Genomic DNA, 19940 nt, shown 5'->3' on the forward strand with positions numbered 1-19940 from the left:
CGCCACTGACCCAGTAATTTCACAGCAGTTTTTTTTTTTTTTAAGCATAAAAATCAGCCAATCGTATATTTCCAAGAGAAATCCTTGTCCTACATGCAATATATTTAAGTATGCGTGGCCGCTAATAAGCCCACTTAATCATCAAGGTTCGCTTGTAAAAACAGAGAACTGCAGTTCATAAAGGAATTTAGAAACAGGACAAAACTAGGAAAATGAATGCAAAGAAATGTGAACAGCAGCACATAATTACTCTGAAATATAAGACCTCTTGTGCACCAAAATTAGAAGGTATCCACAGGGTTTTTTTAACACAGGAAAACCAGCTAAAATAATGCGAGTTTGCCAAACTGTAGAAAGTCTTGACAGTGTTGCATTTTGCACCATAAGAAGAAACAAAATGCTGTTCGTCATTGTTCCCAAGATTTGAAAAACAAGTACACAAACACTCATGGCTGTTTTTGTGCCATCGCCTCGAAGGTCAATGTGCGTCATTAAGTTGTTTCGAAAATGTGCAGTGTCTAGACTGACAAAACAAAGAAGCAGAAGAAGAAATGAGCCACGCTCTCCCAGGTGTCAGGCTACCGTCAGTGCCCACCGGAAGCCGGAGACGTTAAAAGCCCATGTCTACACAAGGCCTAAAATGTTGACTTTATGGACTTTAACTACATCTTTTATTTCCATGTAACTTTGTAACAACTTGACTGATTTGATTAAATTGAACTTGTGGGTTTAATGTATTTATATATATATATATATATATATATATGAGTTTAACTTGATTTAATCAAATAGACATAATTATAATCTAGGCATAGGCATCATTAAACCCAGAAGTGGAGTCGGAATAAATCAATTCCCATTGCAAACAATAGACAGATGTTAGCAGGTTTTTGACCAGTGGGAAAGTGACTTCAAAGCAGACAGATTCTGGTCAGTTAGACTTTCATGAAACCTCACTGTTACTCCTGCATCTGCAAAATATGAGGGAGCAATTTCTTAGGAGGCCTCCGGCTCCAGCATCGGACACCAAAGTGCAAGTCAAACACACAATGCATGTTGCCAGCCATGCGGACCCACGGATCAAACACAGCACTCCATTATGCAGCATCCTGCACCCAGGGCACGTCAGCAGCAGTAATTAACATGACAGAGCAGTGTGAGCAAACAGACAGGGGGCGAGGATCCCCACACTGGCCTGCAGACATGACTACCCTGCTGCCTCCACCACACTGACCAAGGAAATAATCTGATTTAATGCCCGGTTTCTGTTTATTTATGGCTACACAAAAGACGGGCGACACAACAGCGTTTGTGCATGTATCCATGTGTCGAGCTACAACACAGCCTCGGAACCTGGCCCTCCGTCAAAGAAACAGCTTCATCCCTGATCCATTTCATCCATGCAAACAGCGCACTAATTAGCCATGCTAAGACAATTCGCACAGTTTTTTCCTGGTTCACTGGCCACAGCACCTTCCGTAATCCTCCGTTATCGCACAGTTGGGGGGGGGGATAGTGAAGCTAATAACACCGTGATATTAGCAACACTGATCTGCGAGTGATAGAGGCAGGCGGCCCCGGCCGTTAATTCTGTCTGCATGAGCCCCAGACCAGACTAATCCCTATTTTTAATTATTTTTTATTCTCCTCGCCACCCTTCCTCCCCTTCTTGTCAATGTTCTCTAATCAGACCATCTAATTAAAAAAACAGGAATGGTGGCGAGCAGGAAGCGTCTGTGTCTCAGACGGGTGTGATGTCAGTGGTGCACGTATATGTAGCACGTGTTGCCAGAGGGGCGATGATAGCCTGTGTTATATGCTCGAGTGAACTGCATGTTTAGCAGGTGTGTGCAATGCATGTTTGTCCACTTATCCTTTTCATAATTTATATTCAAAAACATTTGCGATTGACGGAAGAATGACAGTGTTTTAGGCTACATCCATACTACCATGTTTTTGTTTGCAAACAGCTTTTTCAAACCAAAATTATTTCTGTCCACACAAGCGATTTGGCTCTACATCCGTTTTAATCCCCGTCCATACTAACACACCTGAACACTTATATATGATGTGACCACTCATGTACACTGGGCATGCTCGTGCCTTTTTTTGGTGGTTAGTTGCAAAATAGACGCTAATTGCTCGAATAATAGCTCATGTAAAGAAATGTAAATAGTTGTATAATTGTAAAATGCAGAAATGAAGTGGACAACAGCTGTTAGCAAACACAACAGGGTAAGTAATTGAGTATCCATGTTGGGTTCTACACAGGGAGTCAAGGCTAGTGCTGCTTGTTTTCCTCCAGCAGAAGGTCATGTGATACGAGAGTAAAGAATCAGCAAAGGTTAGATTGTGATCTAGAAGAACCAATCAGCAAGCGGTTTCTATGTCCTCGTTTGCATATAGCTCCGTTTATGGCCGGTGCAGACTATAACACAGCCCCAGAGTTTTCAAAATAAAACAGGTTTAGTATTTTAGTATTTTTACCTTGTATTTAATGTATTTTGATATACCTGGCTGCTATGGTAACTTAATTTTCCTCCGGGGATCAATAAAGTAATCTATCCGTCCATCTATCTATCTATATGTGTAGCAGAGTTCAAGCATGTTTAAACCAAAATGCAGCAGTTTGGATGTCGGTGCGGTCTGGTGCGCTGACTAGGTCCCCGTCACACCAGACGTGTTAAAGCTTTGTCGAGATAAAAGTTTTCTCTCGGTCTCTGTCTTTGCTTCTGTCTCATTCTGTCAGTGGAGAAAGTGGGATTAAGAAAGATTGCAGTGCTGAGAGATCAATATGATGCCGACACCTCTCTGGCGCTATCCAAAAATCTCCTACCGAGCAAGGACCCACGTACAGAGGGGGGGGGGGGGTCTAATGGATCACACAACCACTGTATAACTTCAGCTTTGACTTTAACCCCTCAAGAAACGCCTGTTGTATTTTCCAAAAAGTATAATTGGATGTTCAAAAACATAATGAAAAAGAATAAATTGAATTTATGCGTCTCTCACAAAGCAACAAAATCACCTGCGCAGAAACTCACAGTGGAAAAAAAAACGAACTAATTATGTAATAAAAATGCAATTAAATCATAATTCACTATCCAACCTGCAATGCAATAAAAGAGCTGAAAGCTTAATGTAATGACTTTTTACCTATAATGCATTATTATATTTTACAGTTATTACAGGTTATTATGATTTGTGGCATGTTCTTCATGAAAATGTAATAAATGAACATGTTTCTTAATTATTTTGTGGCATTAAAAGATATTTGCTTGTATGCACCAAGATGATAATTCATGCTCACAAGTTATTATGTTGTTTGTTCAGTATAACTCACTAATAACTGTGCAAACTAGCTGACAAAAGTCTAAATGACGACACTGACTGCACCTCAAAGTGCAGCTAAGGCTTATTTTACGGTAATCGACGCCATTGCACGTCTCCCTTTGCCTCCCCCCTTGTTTATTGATGCAGTTGGTAAGGGTTTTTATGGAGGCACGCCGCCGTGCCGTCTCTAATCTCCGGTCAAGCCACGTTCACCCGAGTTCATAAAGGTTCCTCGGTAAATATATCAAGGTCGGCCGAGTGTCACCTCATACAAAAAAAAGACGACCTCAGTGTGATGAATAGGCAGAAGAGGGGCAGTCAACCAACACTCTTCAAATACACAAACCCAATCACAGAAGCAAACACATGTGCACATGCACACACTATACATGTCCGGCTGCTCCAAAGAATATATATTACATTTCAGACCAGCAGACACGTCCCTGCTTAATTTCCCCTTCTTTCTCTTTTGTTTCTTTCTTTTAATACCGCAGCCCAATTGTGATCCTAAACTACAAGGCCATCTCACGAATGATCAGCGTGTAGAAGAGGAACCCCGCTGTGCGAGTGATGTGTCCTCAAAGGTGAGAGTGAGACAGTCGCTATCATCTCTATCGCCTGCATCAAGTGTCTGGGCTCTCAAGGGACCACAATGACTCAGCCTTCAGGACCAAGGGCACATGTGTGACGGCTGATTCATGTGCGGACCTACGTCACTGCAAATACTCTTTAGTGTAAAAATAATCGGACTGTTTCATTCTGCCAGGGATTTAGTGGAGACGAGCGAACAGTGCATCGCTCCACTGGTATCAGCACAACGGCGTTTGATACAACAAAAGCAGGCTGATTTGCATTGGAAAGAAGGGGTGTTATCGGACGCCCTTGGGTGATGCTGTCACGTTAAATTACCAATCAAGACGGCTGGATTTTCAAAGTGAAGGCTGCGTATGTGTCGTGGTTCATGCCCTTATTTTGAAGTTGCTATGTGAAAAAAAAAAAAGAGAAGGATGCAGACAGAGAACAGGGAAGTGTTGTGGTTGAGCAGTGACCCAGATCAGACTGTGACATCCCCGTCCACCCAGGGGACACTCAGGGACAAGATGTTCTGCTGTTACTGCAGCACGGCCAAACTGCAAGCAAGGGTTCACCTTTAAAAGTCAGTTTGTCTTCTATTTGTCTTTATATCTTTTTTTTCATCACAAACACAAGCACAAGTGATGTGTTGAGATAATGCCACTAATACGGTAAATGCAAAAATATAAAGAATAATCACAATAATTATATAAAAATGGTGTTATCAAATGAAATGTTTTCTTTCCTTTCCATTTCGGTCTGGTTTGCAAATGTTAAAGCTTCATTCCACATCTCAGTGGCAGTTAAGCAGTTAGCGTGAAGCAGTTAAGGTGGAAAAGCACATTCTGATGCAGAGTTCAGATTACACAACTTTGAAAGACATTGGATCACTCAACAGTTCACGCTACCCGACTTGGCTTTGTGTGAGCTTGAGCTTGAGTCGTGAGTTTGTATAACCAGGTAAAACCAGGTTGAAAAAACATTTGATCACGACACACACCCAACATTTTTTACTTTACTTTTTAGCGTAGTACTAAATTAATTACTTTAGTACTTCACACAAAAGCAACATGCAAAAGTCCTGCGCTTTGATTGACTGTAGTTACTGCAGATTATTTGTATTATATATTTAGCCTGCTTGAAATGTATAGTCATGGCAATGTCCTGGCGGCCTTTCATTCAAGAGTTCACACATTGGGGATCCAATACCGATTTGGCTCCGATCTTGCTTTTGTTGCCAACTTCTGAAAGTCGTCTGCGAGGGAAAAATCGGGCTAAAAAATGTCGGTCACTCCGACATAACACATCCCGAATAAACCAGAAAGCATCTGCTCTCTTTCAGTTAAAAGGGTTTAGTCGACGACAGGTGCCATTAGTCAGTATGGTAGCCTGCTTTAAAGGACCTGTTGGATTTTTCTTTTCACTCCTAGAGAACCTCTTCAAGAGCAATGTGTGTGTGTGTATGCGTACAGCCACACACACACACACATCCAATAACACAAGCAGATGTAATGCAGTGACTTGGCATTGAAGAGCTGTGTGTACTTGTCCTCCCTGCCCTGCTTTTACAATCTAATTGCCGTATAGCCGGTGTCCTCAACAACCGACCACCGAGTGCGTTGTGCTGTTGGCCAATTGATTTCACGTGTTCCTTTTCCTCCTAAGCCTCTCCCCCTCTCATCCCTCCCTTGTCCTATTAATCCATCTCAGCTAATTACCGTGATTGATTAATCGAGTGCTGTGACGTCCCTCACGGTCATGTAAAGCTTAAAGGCACGAGAATGTTGCAGGAAACAGGGGATGTTGCAAGGCGCTGAAAAACAGTTTCCACGCGGCCATTATTCTCTTTTGATCACGCCATTATAAATAAACCTCTGAAGCGAGCCATTCTTCATTAGGTTAGCAGCACTTGAACCAGGAAGTGAATCAAGGGATCAAAGCAAACAGCGGGATGAAGCATCAGCGGAACCGGGACAACAACCGTTTTCACAAAAGTGATAGATGATGAAAGATGCCGGGAACAGGAGATTAATTGGGGTTTTGAGTGTGTTGACCCTTGAGACTTTCAGTTTGAACAGTTCCACGTGTCATATCCTGACATGATTAATCAAATTACATAAGACAGAAGACACTGTTTAGTAAAGAAGATAAACAGACCCTGTGATCCAATGTCCTAAAGGGCAGATATAAGAGTACGGGGGATTATAGATACAGAGAAAAACAGTGAAAACACTTGGATAAGAGGATATTTCACAAATAATATTATTTTATACAGCCACAAATATGAGATTTGCAAATCTGATATGGAAGATGTCACAAGATGACACTTTTAGCTTGAGAAACGGTGCATCTCAGGAAAAGCCGTTAGAAGAACCCGGGCGCCAATGTGCGGAGCTTCAAATGTGTCTCTGTGTACAAATCAAAAGCTATTAGTGCATCTGTGGGACTGTTAAAAAGCGACAGATTGGATCCCAGTGGTGCAGTGCTTAGTAAACACAACTAAAGAGACACCCAGTCAGCGCACACTGATCTGGCCCATTACCTCTAACCTCTGCATGTTCTCTGGTCTCAGTGGGATCGCGGGTGAGGTAACACATGGCTAGACACAGTCACATCCCCATCCAGGCTGCCTGCCTCGGGGGAGCTGGTTTATGGGTAACACCAAATATCGCAGAGTAAATTGCCACGCCTGCTGTTTCTTACCACAACACAGACAATCAGGGACAATTAACGATAATTAATCATCAAGACGAGGATGAATCTGTGGTGTGTTATTTTGACATTGTAACCACAAAACGGCCACACCAAGGTTGACACAACACGTGGGTTAAGATTTGACCCGTTTCTGCTAACCTTGCTCTCTGCACTCCAAATCCCCTTTTCCGTCTCCCGCTCTTAGCTTGAGCAATGTGACAGAGCGAGTAACAAAGTGCGGAGTGCTGCGGTGAGCCAATCTGCGGCACAGCACCAGGTGTTGGAGATAATGTTCCGCCGGAGCATTCCTTGGCGGGTGGTGCAGAGTTCATCATGGCTGCAGTTTTTGATCGATGGCACGTTGCAGAATGAGTCCTCAACCGAGTGCTGTTGTTAATAAATCCTGACTCAGACAAACATACTTTGAGGGGGGGGGGGGGGCATGGCGGCGAGAGTGGCAGCGACAGCTATCGATCGGCTGGTCGGGCACAGGCCAATAAGCCAAACTATGGTTTTGGATGAATAAAGCTGACAAAGCAGGAAAAGAAAGTGGTGAAGAATGAGAGAAGCATCCAAGAAGACAGCAGAGCTGATATTTTGAAGTATTGGTCAAAATAAAGTTAAAATGGCTAAACTTGTTGTTTTATCGATCAGTATCTAATATTCAGGTGGAGTAAACAAATTCATTCCTCAGGTTAAATCATTACTTATTCCAACATATAGGCTATATATGCATGAATGTGTATAAACATATGCACTGTTTATCTGTTTGGCAGGAAATCCAACATACTGTGTGACTAATAACACCACAAATGAATCAATGAACCTATAGATTAAATGGAATATTAAATCATATATGGGCCCAAATAAAAAATGTACAATGGTGCAAAAAGCTCTACTGTATGTTCCCATTGAATTTTTTATTTTTATTTAATTCTGTTTAACTTCCATACATCTGAAGTATTGATTATACAACAAATGGTGACTCCTCAGGTTCTGCTAAAGGTCTGAAAGCTGCATCATGATTACGTCGTAGATGAGTCCGGAGAGTCAGAGAGAGAGAAGGACGAGAATCTGGATGCAGCGAGATACAACACGATCGGGGGGCTCCTCTGCTGTGTTGTCTTTGACGTGATGATCTGTGACGTGCGTCAGGGCTCCACCAACATCCCTCACATCAGCCGTGAAACATTTCCATCTCGACCCAAAGTTTATCTCTCCCGTGAGCCCGCTGCATTGTGAAGTTGGGAGAAGTGCAGTTGTGAGCTTTTAGACATGGCACATCATCCCCATCGCAGCAGACATGCAATGTTAGGGGAATACACGGGTCCTCCGTGACTGTTTGTGAATCCACAAATCAAAAGCAAATCTCCTGACATGCTCTGCACGAACACCTTAGGGGTGCGTCTCCGAAATCAGGGAAGACTTTGCCGAACTCAGCGCACGCTATTCATACTCCGTAGTTTGCTTTTGTTTTGGGATGGATTGCATGTTGGTTTTATGATGAGAGCCCCGCTTACAGTAAATTACTTCAGAATGTATAATGAAGGACTATAGACTTTCATTAGACAATCAGATCAAACTACCCACTCAGATGCTTTATGACGCCCATCGAGCTGGGAGGGGGGGAGAGAGAGAGGGGGCGAGAGAGAGAGCCTCCGAAAGAGGAAGAGAGTGAGAAGGAGAGAATTGCCAGAGTCAGAGCCTCCTGGACGTGACCCGACTAGTGATGTTGCAGTGAATTACCGGTAAAGCTGCAGAGCGAAACGCTTCCTTTACTCCGCCAGTCTGAGTTGTGAGAAACAGGCCACAGCATAAGAAATGAATACAAAATAAAAAGAAATGAATTCAGCATTCAGGCAGAGGATATGCGCTCACTCAACTATCACACAGTAACTGTTTGCAAAACACATCGATGCTAAGTTTCCTCTGCCGATGCCCTGTATTCACAATAACCGCCTTAGTGGCTGAACATACATTAAATGATGTTTTCGAGCGGGTGGATGGGTGGATAACCGCCGATTGTTGTGCTGCCAGGAACATATTTGTCATAGGATGTGTTTCATAATGGGAAAAGTGTATGATTGGCAGCCAATAGCTCATCGTTGAGTCCCGCTGGGAGAGAGTATGGAATGAATGTGTTAACCCCCCCCCCATGGTGAACAGCTGTGATACATACATATGCACACAAATCTGGAAACGGGTCATCTAAGGCAAACTGAAAGTGATTTTTAAGCTGCAGTCAAACCCAAACTTGGATCTCATGAGGCAAAATTGTAAAAGAAAAAAACTAAATAAACTAAAAACTAGACCAGACTCTTTGAAAACACAAAAACAAAAGTTGAGGCATTTATCTCCACAAAAAAATGAAACCTACTCATAGTGCTGTTACTCCCATCGGAAGCGAGAGAAAACAGCCCCTGGACTTAAAAAGCTGTTCCGAAGACAATTGGCTCACTCTCAGGTGAGTCAACCCAACAGCCAATCAATATATATCCAGTGTTCTGTACTCTGCTCCAACAACTCTTTATCTCTTTGTGTCTCTCTCTCTCGCTCACACACACACACACCCACCCTCCATGGTTTGGGACAAGATGACACGTATCAGCGCAGCAGAGATAATCTATATGTTTGCCAAGTGTCAGTATCTCGGGTCCGGTGGGTGTGCGGTTAAAAGAGAGAGGGGAGCGGATTGGAAACTACCTACAGAGATCACAGATCATTGGATTCTCAGATCTCCAGAACATGAAGAAATGAGTTGCATTTTACCCAGCGGAGCTTTCTGTTGTCAGCGATAGATGCATGGAGGAACAAAACAAAAATTAAAAAAAAGATGAGGAAAAGGAAAACACTCACAGGAAATAGAGTTAGAGGAAAAAAGTTACTGGAATGAAAAGCCAAGACACAAGTTTTAGTTTTTGGAACACTTTCTGTAAAAATGGTGCGATCACTGAACTGTGACATGGAATTTTTTTTAGAACAGAACGCAGTTTTTTCGTTTCATTTTTTTGTTTCAACCAAGGGAGTAATGCCAATATTCAGAGTGCTTTCAACTACAGACTCCGACACTTTATACTTTCTATTTGCAGTATCCAAGGTGCTGCGGGAGTTGCTTTCATCATCTCGAGGGAGTACTGCTGGTGGATGAAAATGCATGACGGGGCTGTGCAAAAACAATTCTGCGCCAAAGAAAATTACAAGTCAAATAGCTGTGAGTTCCACTTAGCAGCAAGCAGGCGAATGAGCATCTGGCAATTGGTGAGCGTCGGGCGTTATTTACATTGCCTCAGAGTGGATGGTGATGGGAGAAGAAAATCAATGTGGATGCAAACAGTGTAATCGCAGAGTAATATGTTCCCCTGGGCGAGCCGCGCCGAAGACGTCCTGTCAGGGTAATGCAGAGTGGAGGTGGAATTCAGTCGCTGTTTTCACCAGCTCATCCCACTGCCACATTCAATACGCATGCACATCTCCGTTCCTGAAGCCGGCCTGCGAGCCTGTCTTTTTCCCCGCTGCCTTCTCAGAATGCCAACGCTGCAGGGCCGCCAATCAAATCGCCGGATGGCACGGTAAACAAGAGCCCAAGTGAGCGAGATCAGGTTCACTTATGCAAAGGGGTGATGCGGGTGATGGTGATTGATGGTGTTTATTCTGGTTCTTTTTCCTCCCGCTCAAAGCACGGACGCAGACACAGCAGGTGTGTATGTGAAGCCCGCTTTCTCTCGAGCTGTTGCGGATCGATCAGCGAAGCGTGGCTTTGACCCTGACCCTTGGCCCCCCCTTCTTCTACCGGACCAGTCAACCTGTCTGTCAGGTATCAATCAATACTACACCTAGAACTCCCCACAGATTGATGTAAGGGTAACCAGTGGGATGGTGGGATGCTAGCAAGAAGCCAGGTAGAAGTCACATGCATTCTCTGATAAAAACTCATGCACAACACTTCCATGTACAATCAAGTTTTAAGACAATTATTTGAATGTAAAGTCAAAGTCACATTTAACAGCAAACCTGAAAAGAAGAAATTCTATAAACTCAACCATGACTGTTCATAAAGATGGATGACATGACTGCTCACCAAAAGTGAAGCCAAGGCTTTGGTGGCTGGCTGCAGCATGGTTCATAAATCCTGCCTCCTCCATGTTATTGGTTAGATTTTGACCAAAATAAAAAATATATATAAGTACAAATATATATATATTTTTTTTTTCTCAAAGACGGTTTCTTTTATTTTTGATAGTTCAAGAAGTCCGAGTTAAGTTTTCTCCTGACAGCTTGGTTTTTATTGGCTGTTTGATGTTATAAACATGGGGTCACACATCACAATTGACAGCTTAGACTGACTTGTGATTGGTCGAATGCGTCGGCAGGACCTCGCTGCCAAGGTTCTATTCAATGATACCTACTGCGCAGACTCTGACAACAAATGTGCAAGATGGTGCCGTTTGTATTCGGAATAGTTTAGCTTCATTCCTGGATAGTGGGAAGTAATGGCGATGCGTCCTCCCTCTTCATTTACAATCTATGGTAAAACTGTGAGACCAGTCCAATTATATGTCGAGAGAAGGAGGGAGAGCACGATCCTCCAGCTCCACAGTGGGGAGGGCTCACAGCCGTTCACAGAGAGGATGTGAGCTTTAGGTCAGCACCATCATCAGCGCTCCACCTGACCTCTCTAATTATCCACCGGTTGGAGAGCCGTAAACCCTCCACTTTCATGTCCATCCTCTTTTCCAAAGGTCCTGCCCTCCTCTCCGCTCCTCTCCGCGGGTGTCGTGCTCTTTCTCGCTGTTTGAACCCTGTCGTCCCCGTCCGTCCATCCCAACTGCTCCGGGCTCGCTCCAAAATTATGGATACGCAGCTACTTAAACGCTTCAGAAGTAAAGTGACTGAGTTGAAAAAGGGCTGGTGAGTTTTTTATGTTTTGGGACGAGATGTTTTTTTTTTATTCAAACTTCATGCTGGTGAAACTCAAGCCAGCATGACTGGAGAGAAATGAAACAATAGAGGCAAGCCAGCACGTCTGCACCGTGCCCTCTGTCCCCTGTGTTGCCATTTCCTTGCAATGTGCATGATCAACTGTGACTTGTGCTCCACGACTCTTGCCAATAGCCCTTCTCCCTTCCTTCAAGCCACTTTCCCCCCCCCCCGCAGTTTCCCCTCGATCTCTAAAAAAACTGTGCAACCTCCCCGCAGGTGTGCTGCCATAGGCGCCCCCCGGCATCACTCAACACAAAAAATGACGGCGCCTTCTGAGATTCGGGCGTCCCGCAAGACAACAGAGAGCAAATCAAAGTGTGGGACAAGAAGCTGATGACATTGTAAAACATGCAAGAGAAGTGCAGTCAAGCTGCCGTCTGTGAGACGCCCGACCTTCAGTCAGCCGTGCAGACATTCAAAGAGACTTTAATACCAGACTACAAAGCACGATTCTCAGTCAATCAATCAAGTTCTCCTGGGGAAGTGTCATTGCCTTAACCGCGGAGTGAATGAGTGAAAGTGACACAAGTTTCCGTGAGTCACTGGGATATGTCTCCTCACCTGTTCTTTCTGAGCCTGTTTGCTGTATCAACAGTTCTCCATCCCTCTTCCTTCCACCCCCCTCTCTCTCTCTCTCTAGGTCTATGTGCATTCCAAGTGTTTAATAGCTCTGCCAGTGCTCTGGCTTGTCCCTTCCAGCCGACTGCCTGTGGCCGCAACTCCAAAGTCTCCTCTGTCCTCCCTTGTTGATCCAAACTGTCCATCTCCGTCAAGATCCGGAAACTAAACCTGCAATTTATTCACTTTTTAATCCAGGACAAAGAAAGTGCACTGGATTTTCCTAGTGCACGTGTGCGTTCATCCCAATATTACCCCATGTGCGTTAAATGAGTGGAGGAGTTGTGGCAATGCATTGTGTGGAAGAGTGCGTCTGTTGTGTGCAAGTTTTGATGAGTGCCAGGACAAATATATCAGTGTGGCTGAAAGTGTGAATACTTATTTCCATTTGGGCCCATATGGGTTCCACAGTCTGCAAGAGAGAGAGAGAGTATTTGTAAGTGTGTGTGTGTGATTGTGGGTAAAACGACACTATGTGGCTGGCGGTGGTAATCGAGCTCACTAATTACTTCCTGAGCTGAGAGAGTTGTCAGAGAGAGGAGGAGCTGCCACAGATGGCGAGAGACCCGCCAGGACATCCGAGCTCTTCATCATTAGAGGCGAGCATGTGTGTCTGTGTGCGACTGAGTAATTGACGGAATGAGTGAATGACCAAGATTGAGTGTTCAAATTCAACTGAGAACAAACCACAGACAACATGATACAAACAGCTTTGAACATAATCCGATGACCCTGATGTTAGGATCTATTCTTATTCCTCTTCTGTTCCCCACAGACAGCAATAGTCGAGAGGAAGTCACCCTGCTTTCCACTTGACACACCCAGCCCCCACCGACATATTCCAACCACCTCATTCCCTCGTGTGTGAAAGTGCCTGTGGGCAGGTGGAACACCAGTGGACTCCCCTTCCCTTCACGTCCCCAGCACAGTTCACACTCCAGACCAAATGCTGCAGGCGGAAAACTCACCACTGCGAGGAGCCGTCTGTGCCGCTGACCTCCAGCAGGTCATAATCGTCCTCCAGCTGAAAGTCGGAGAACACCAGGGCGATGGTGTCCCCCGGCTCCGCCAGCACCGTCCAGGTACAGTCGGCGTTGTTGTTGTACTCGGCGGGGTAATTGGGAGTGGTGATCACCCCGCTCTGGCCTCGCAGCGTGCCCCCGCACCCATCATCCGCTGCAAGAGAACGGAGGAGAGAGGAAGGATTACCAAAAGAGGGAAAACCAATATAATCAAAGACGTGTGATGCAGAGGTAATTGAAGGTGTGCAGAAATATGGAAAGAGTGAGGGTGGTAATTCGGCAAATAAACACAAACGCTTTTGTAACAGCTCAAGTTTGACCCAAGAAACGGTCAAAGTGAAGTCTTTTGTCTCTGGTCTGGTCTACTCCTGTGTTAAAGAGACCAAGAGGTGTTTCATTTCAGCCAAGAAACCTAACACAAGACAGCGGGCAAACCCCATTTAAGCCGAGTGCTTGGAGTTACATTGCACAACCTTTTAAAACGTTACAAAAGACCCACAACACGATGCTCTCTTAATGCAACACGAGAGCCGCAGAGTGAAAGAAAGACGTGACGTTATAAAACCACTAATGTATTATGCAACATTTCATTTAATCCTGTATTTTACAGAATTGCCATGTTAAAACACATTAGTATAAAGTGTCAAAAAGGATATTCTATATGGACACGTCAATTAAGAAAAATGATGATTAAAGCTGATTAAACCCCTTCGAGAACACTGTCTGGGCAGAGATGCTCCTGACTGATAACACTGACACGGACAAAATGATTCAGCAAGAAAAGTCAAACCAAAGTGTGTCACAGAGACTAAACTTAGAGGGAACTTAATAAGGGGAAGTTTTGCCAGGAACCTTGTTTGCTTTCTAGCATGAAATAATAAATTGGAATATTTTTTTTTCCAGCTACAAATTATGTTATTTTTCTTTTTGGTTATTGCTCAACTGCATATTTACAAGATCCGGAATTGGAAATTCTTGCAAGACAATGACTTGCAGCGTATTGTTCCTATGTCTGAAATCTTCGCCACGGGCCACCCACGCGATTTTTGAAAATGCTCCACGGTGCATTTACAGTCAGCAGGGAGCGGGGGAAGGATGCGTGACGCAACCCAATGCAACATGGAGGGAGGTGATTAAGTTCTGATTAATTCATATTTTTTGTTAATCAAAGCAACTCTTCCCTCCTCGAGACCATTTTCAGCAGAACATTAAATAATGAAGCGTGCATTTAATGTCGTGCCAGGATGATTCTCCTGCCCAGTTTCTGATATGTTCATTATGGCTTTTTTTTTTTTTTACAAAATCGCATCATGTGATCTGTGGACTGCGATTCCTCTGGTGGAAATGCAGACTTGATCACCACAGGATGTGCTAATAAACAGAAGGGACCCGTCCAAGTAAGTTTTGAATGACACCCCCTGAATGTGTGTGTGTGTGTGCCAGGGGTGATGTGGGATTCATTAGTGGCCAGCTAGTGGGGTGTTTCAAAGAGGGGGGGGGGGGAGGAGCTCAGGGGCGCCGGGCCCTGTCTATCATCCATCCTACCTGTCACCACGGCAACCCCCCTGAGGGAGGCCGAGGGAGTGTACGGACGAGCGGGAACCTGTGAGGTGTGAACTTGAATATGAGGGAAACCACAACAGAAGGGCGAGGAGACGGGGGGGGGGGGTTGAGGATGAGGAGGATGACAGGTGACAAGCGGGGATGGGGCGAGAGGGAAGGTGCAGAGGGAGGTCGGACAATGGAGAGAGAGAGGGAGATGGCGAGAGGGGTGACAGGTGATCGTTGCAGTGGGAGTGACAGGAAGTGGAAGGCAGACAGAAGAAAGGATGAGGAAGTGCATTGGTATTCTACACCAGACAGTTTCTTCACACTTGAAGGGAGGTATCTGACTCTCCTAACTCTACCCTTCACCTTGACTCACTCCTCCGCTCTCTGCATTTTGTGCCGGCGGCCGGCCGATGCGAGATCCCCACCCCAAAGGAAAACTAACAATGGCTATAGCATTGACCATATGAAACCAGAAAGGACTACTGACCCCTTCATTCTGTGAGGGTTCTTCCCTCAGTCAGTTGTCGATGCTGAACAGTGCATAGTTTTTTTGGGGATGTCATTGTTTTCCATTTAGAGCAAGGAGCCACACATTCCTTCGATTGTCATGGTAACCAAGTTATGGAAGCTAGAAAGTCATTAACTGTACTATGCATGGAACAAAAATTGTGTTCTTCACTCAGTTGTAGATATTAAGAAGCTTTTCACTGTCAAACAGATCAATGTGTATTTCTGTGTCAGTGCAAGGGGCCATTTTGATTCCTTTGAGTGTCATGGTAACCAAGTTAAGGGGAAAACACGAGCAATGCATGTAACGTATAAAATCATTCACATTCATGCATTGCAAAATAACTCATGTTCTTCAGTCAGTTACATATATTAAGGAGCTTTCCACTCATGAAGAGGACGTGGTGTATTCGGATGCTGGCACAGTGTATGGAGCCTCTTCAAATTCTCTGAGTGTCATGAGAAACAAGTTAGGGTTAATGCATGCAAGGCTATAAAATCTGATATATGTTTACTCGGCATTAAAACAAATGCATGTTCTTCAGTCAGTTGCATATATTAAGAGGCGTTCTACGGTTGAAGAGTACGCAGTTCATCTGTAGGATGTCAGTGTAAGGAGCCACTTCGATTCCAGTGTCATGGGTACTAAGTTATGGGTAATGCTCGCAAGCTATAAAATCATTCATGTTTGCTATGCATTGAATAGAAAATTGCAGGTTTTTTCAGTCAGTTGTAGATATTGTAGATAGTTATTATCTATGGCCTGGCAGTGCTGGCACACAAGGCCTTCTCCTCGGTCCAGAAGCGTGAATGTGCCAAAATGTTCTCCAATGCTCCCAAAGAAGAAGGCTGTTCTGCTCTTTCATAAAAAGGGGTTTAGGGACAATGACAATACACTTATGCGTTATGAAAGAGCACTCAGGTGTATATGTTGATTTTCATAGGGTGCTGCCAGACCTCATTTGACCGCAGGCACGACTGACAGTTTAAAAAAAAACGTATTGGCACGTAATCTGTGGTTTAATCTGTGGTTGTTTGTTTGTTTTTAGTATCACACAGAAACTGCTGACCTGATTTCCAAGAAGATTTTGCGGATCGGTGGGTCATGACCCAAGAAAGAACCCATTTAAGTTTAGTTTGGATCCAGATCAGGGGGCAGATCCAGGAATTTCTTCCACTTTCTTTAGCATCGTTTTTTTCAACATTTTCCTTGATTTCTGAGTGTATAATTTATAAGCTTGACGAACAACTGATATTTATGAGTGTGTACAATTTGCTGCAGCTCCAATTATATTACATTACGTGGTATAATCACATCCTCAAGTGTAGGAGCATTTTTCTTTCCAGGCAGGAGCCAAAGTGGGCAAAGAGAAGGAGAATGAAACATCTTGAGTCTGGGGCGTGAAAAGCAAATACTCAGTGATTTATGGTGAAAACACGGAAGCAAGAACGATGACAGAGCTCTAGAAAGTATTTGTCTATGGAAGGTAGGAAATTGGGTTGAATGAGATGACGAAATGCACACATAATGATTTCACATTTGGCTGTAGAGTGCAGGCATGTGCACATGTCAGCATGCGATCGGGTGGGAGGGGAGTGTGCTGGCACATGTTGCCCAGCCATGTGTGCTCCTATGTGCGCTTCCTGACTCCCAGCCTTGTTGCAGATGGCACTGTGTCTCAGCGCTCCGCTCAGCAGGCACACTGACACAAACCATTGGCCACACGGACACGCACACACACACACACACAGAGACACACAGAAAGACAGCAAACGGACATACCCTGACATGCAAACGTGCATGGGTGTGCCGCTCATGCTTTTAATTATGCACAAATTCACTTTCACACAAAGTGAAATCCTGTGAATGAGACACAATGATATCACCTTTGCCTACACTGAACTGTTTTCCCAAGCTATGTCATGTTGAGTCAGACAACACACACTGGCAGGTGTCGCTGCCGCAGGGGTGCTCGCTAACGGTGAGGGGAGGACAACTGGCACGAGCACCTGACTGCGGGCGACCACATGCGGTCCTGTCATGGTAAATAAGATATCAGTGTAACCGCAGAAAACCTTGTTAGGTCATATGATGGCAACTGTAAATAAATGGGCGTGCATGCTATATGATGTTTTATCAATTGTGAATCAAAGACTATAAATGGGTTGACTGGTCTTCATTTCAAAATCAACATCAGTGTTGCATTTACATTATAGATTTTTTGATGGTTTCCAGAGGCGACGGATGCAATGTCATATTGACTTTCATGTTCCAGTTAAGAGATCTTTATAACCCCTCAGCACATAATCAGCTAAGGTATGTACTGCATTTTATATGTGGTTTCACATACGTAAGTCATACATTGTACTTCGCAGAATTATGTTTGACAATGTAATTCTTGCTACTTGTATGAAAAGGCAACAAGTGATGTCACATTTGTTTGATCCAAAAATGACGCAGGCAAGTCGAAATGATGTGAAACTGACAGTGAAAATGATGAAGTTAATTCATGTTATATTTTCTATAGGAGGAATGTCTAGTGACAAAAATATTAGTTTTGAATAGGTCACCTATAAAAGGTGGGACATTTGCATAAAAAAGCAAACAAATCGATGTCTCATTTCGAGTTTGATTGTAATGATTAAGATAATACTTTAAACTTATGAACTTGAAATGAATAAGGGTCAAAACTGTATTTAAACTTGTTCAGGGCCCCCAAATATACAGGGCCGGCCCCTGATTCTGATTCTGCTGTTGGTTTACCCAGACTTTACAGCTGATGGAAAAAATAAATGCAACTAAAGTTTTACTGTTTTTTTGTGATATTTATCCATTTTAACATATCATTAGACTCAGATTTTATGTAATATTTATCAGACTACGTTTGCTCATCGGTGGGATATCTCTGAGCTGACTGACAATTCTGGGGCTTATAAATATGTTTCTTCCAATCCATTTACAGTGAGTGCAATTACAATATTGACCTTGTGGGCCAAAATATTCCAAGATTAAGCCTTGAATCTTGTTATAACAGTTTTATGACAGTTTTCCAGTGACTCTCTTGCATACCTCTGCAGTAGGGGAGGGGGAAATCCCAGGCAGCAGTACCGGCTGAGGTGGCAAGGCAGGAGAGGGTGGTGTGACCTTCCAGCACGAAGCCCGGGCTGCAGCTGTAGCGGATTTTGTCCCCGATGTTGAACGTGGACCCCTGCTGGTGGCCATTGAATAGCTGTCCAGGATTACCACACGTGTAGCTGGGCAAAGCTGAGAAGAGAGAAGGGGGGAGTGAGAGGGAAGGGGAAGGACAGTTAATGAGGCAATTTGTGGTTGGGTCTGTGGTACTGCGTCACGTTAGTGCTGACAAGAGCCGGAAGATGAGGGAAAAGTACAGAAAGCATCTGGTGACACATAACTACACATACATTATTGTATTTATATCTCAGTGAGGGCAGTAATCAGTGTAATGCATTCACTAGCCCCTTACTCTGATCTCAACCATCACAAATAAACCCTTATATACCCTTATCCTAACCTCAGCCTAAACCTAATTCTAACCTTAATCCTAAAAGCAAATCTTAATCCTCAAACAGGCTTTTGAAAAAGTGAGGATCGGCGAAAAAGTCCCCACTCTGTAAGGTCAATGCAGGAAATGGTCCTCACAAATATATAAGCACACACACCGACACACAACCCTCACACACACACACACACACACACACACACACACACACACACACACACACACACACACACACACACACACACACACACACACACACACACACACACACACACACAAGCCATCTGCTCACCACATACAGTCCAGACCATAACTATTTGGGCCCTTTTTGTTCCTCAGTCTCTCTCCGCTTCAGCACATTCAATTTAAATTAAAACAAGGTACACTGCATTAAAATATGAGCCAATTCTCAGGGTTTCATTTGAGTATGTTTGCATTAATATTGTATAACTGTGTGAGATGGAGCTCTATTAACACACTGCCCAAATAGCGGGACTTCTCATGCCATCGGATGTTTGGCTACTGAATGTTGCATGGGCAGCTGTGCGTCGACTGCTCACTTGAAACCCTCAGTCAACAGGTGACCATGCAAATGAAGTGCACGTTGGAAAGGTAGAAACTGACAACCAGGTATATCTATGAGCAGAAGTCTTGTGGATAGCAGAAATTAATGGAGAAAAAGAAAAAGCCTTTTTAAGACTTCGCACAATGTCTAGAATACTCTCCAGACGCCGACTTAATGAGCATAACCTCCGAAGACTCGTCAAAAGATGTGTAACTCTTGATAAGACAAAATAAAATGATGGGAAAATCTCCTGACCCAAAGCCATCTCAGGAACATGGCGATGGTTCTGACTTGGGTCTGTAGTACGGCTGCCAAAGGAACTGGCACACTGGCTTTTTACTGATGGTTTCACTGCTGACAGAAGCAGCAGGAACCAGTCAGAGGTACAAGAGATCATTCTGTTCCCGGATTCAGACAAATTCATCAAAACTCATTGGAGGACATTTCATGACACAGCAGGACAAGGACCCTACATGTTCAACCAAATCAACCAAAGAGCTTCTCAGGGAGAGGAGGTAGGAATAATCCTTGACCGGCCGAGTGGGTCGCCTGATCCCAGTCCGACTGAACAGTGTC

The 19940-nt window shown here is 44.0% G+C and overlaps 1 protein-coding gene across 1 annotated transcript in view; it reads right to left on the minus strand.

The window, feature by feature from the left end:
* Nucleotides 1–19940, minus strand: part of csmd2 (CUB and Sushi multiple domains 2) — a 242841-nt gene that overhangs the window by 149295 nt on the left and 73606 nt on the right. The window contains exons 4-5 of the mRNA XM_034599719.1: nt 18349–18543; nt 13167–13374 (exon numbers count right to left, since the gene is read on the minus strand). Of these exons, the coding sequence (XP_034455610.1) occupies nt 13167–13374; nt 18349–18543 (403 nt within the window). The remainder of the gene's footprint in view (nt 1–13166; nt 13375–18348; nt 18544–19940) is intronic.

Source organism: Hippoglossus hippoglossus, chromosome 11 (genome assembly GCF_009819705.1).
Source record: "Hippoglossus hippoglossus isolate fHipHip1 chromosome 11, fHipHip1.pri, whole genome shotgun sequence".
Taxonomy (NCBI): Eukaryota; Metazoa; Chordata; class Actinopteri; order Pleuronectiformes; family Pleuronectidae; genus Hippoglossus; species Hippoglossus hippoglossus.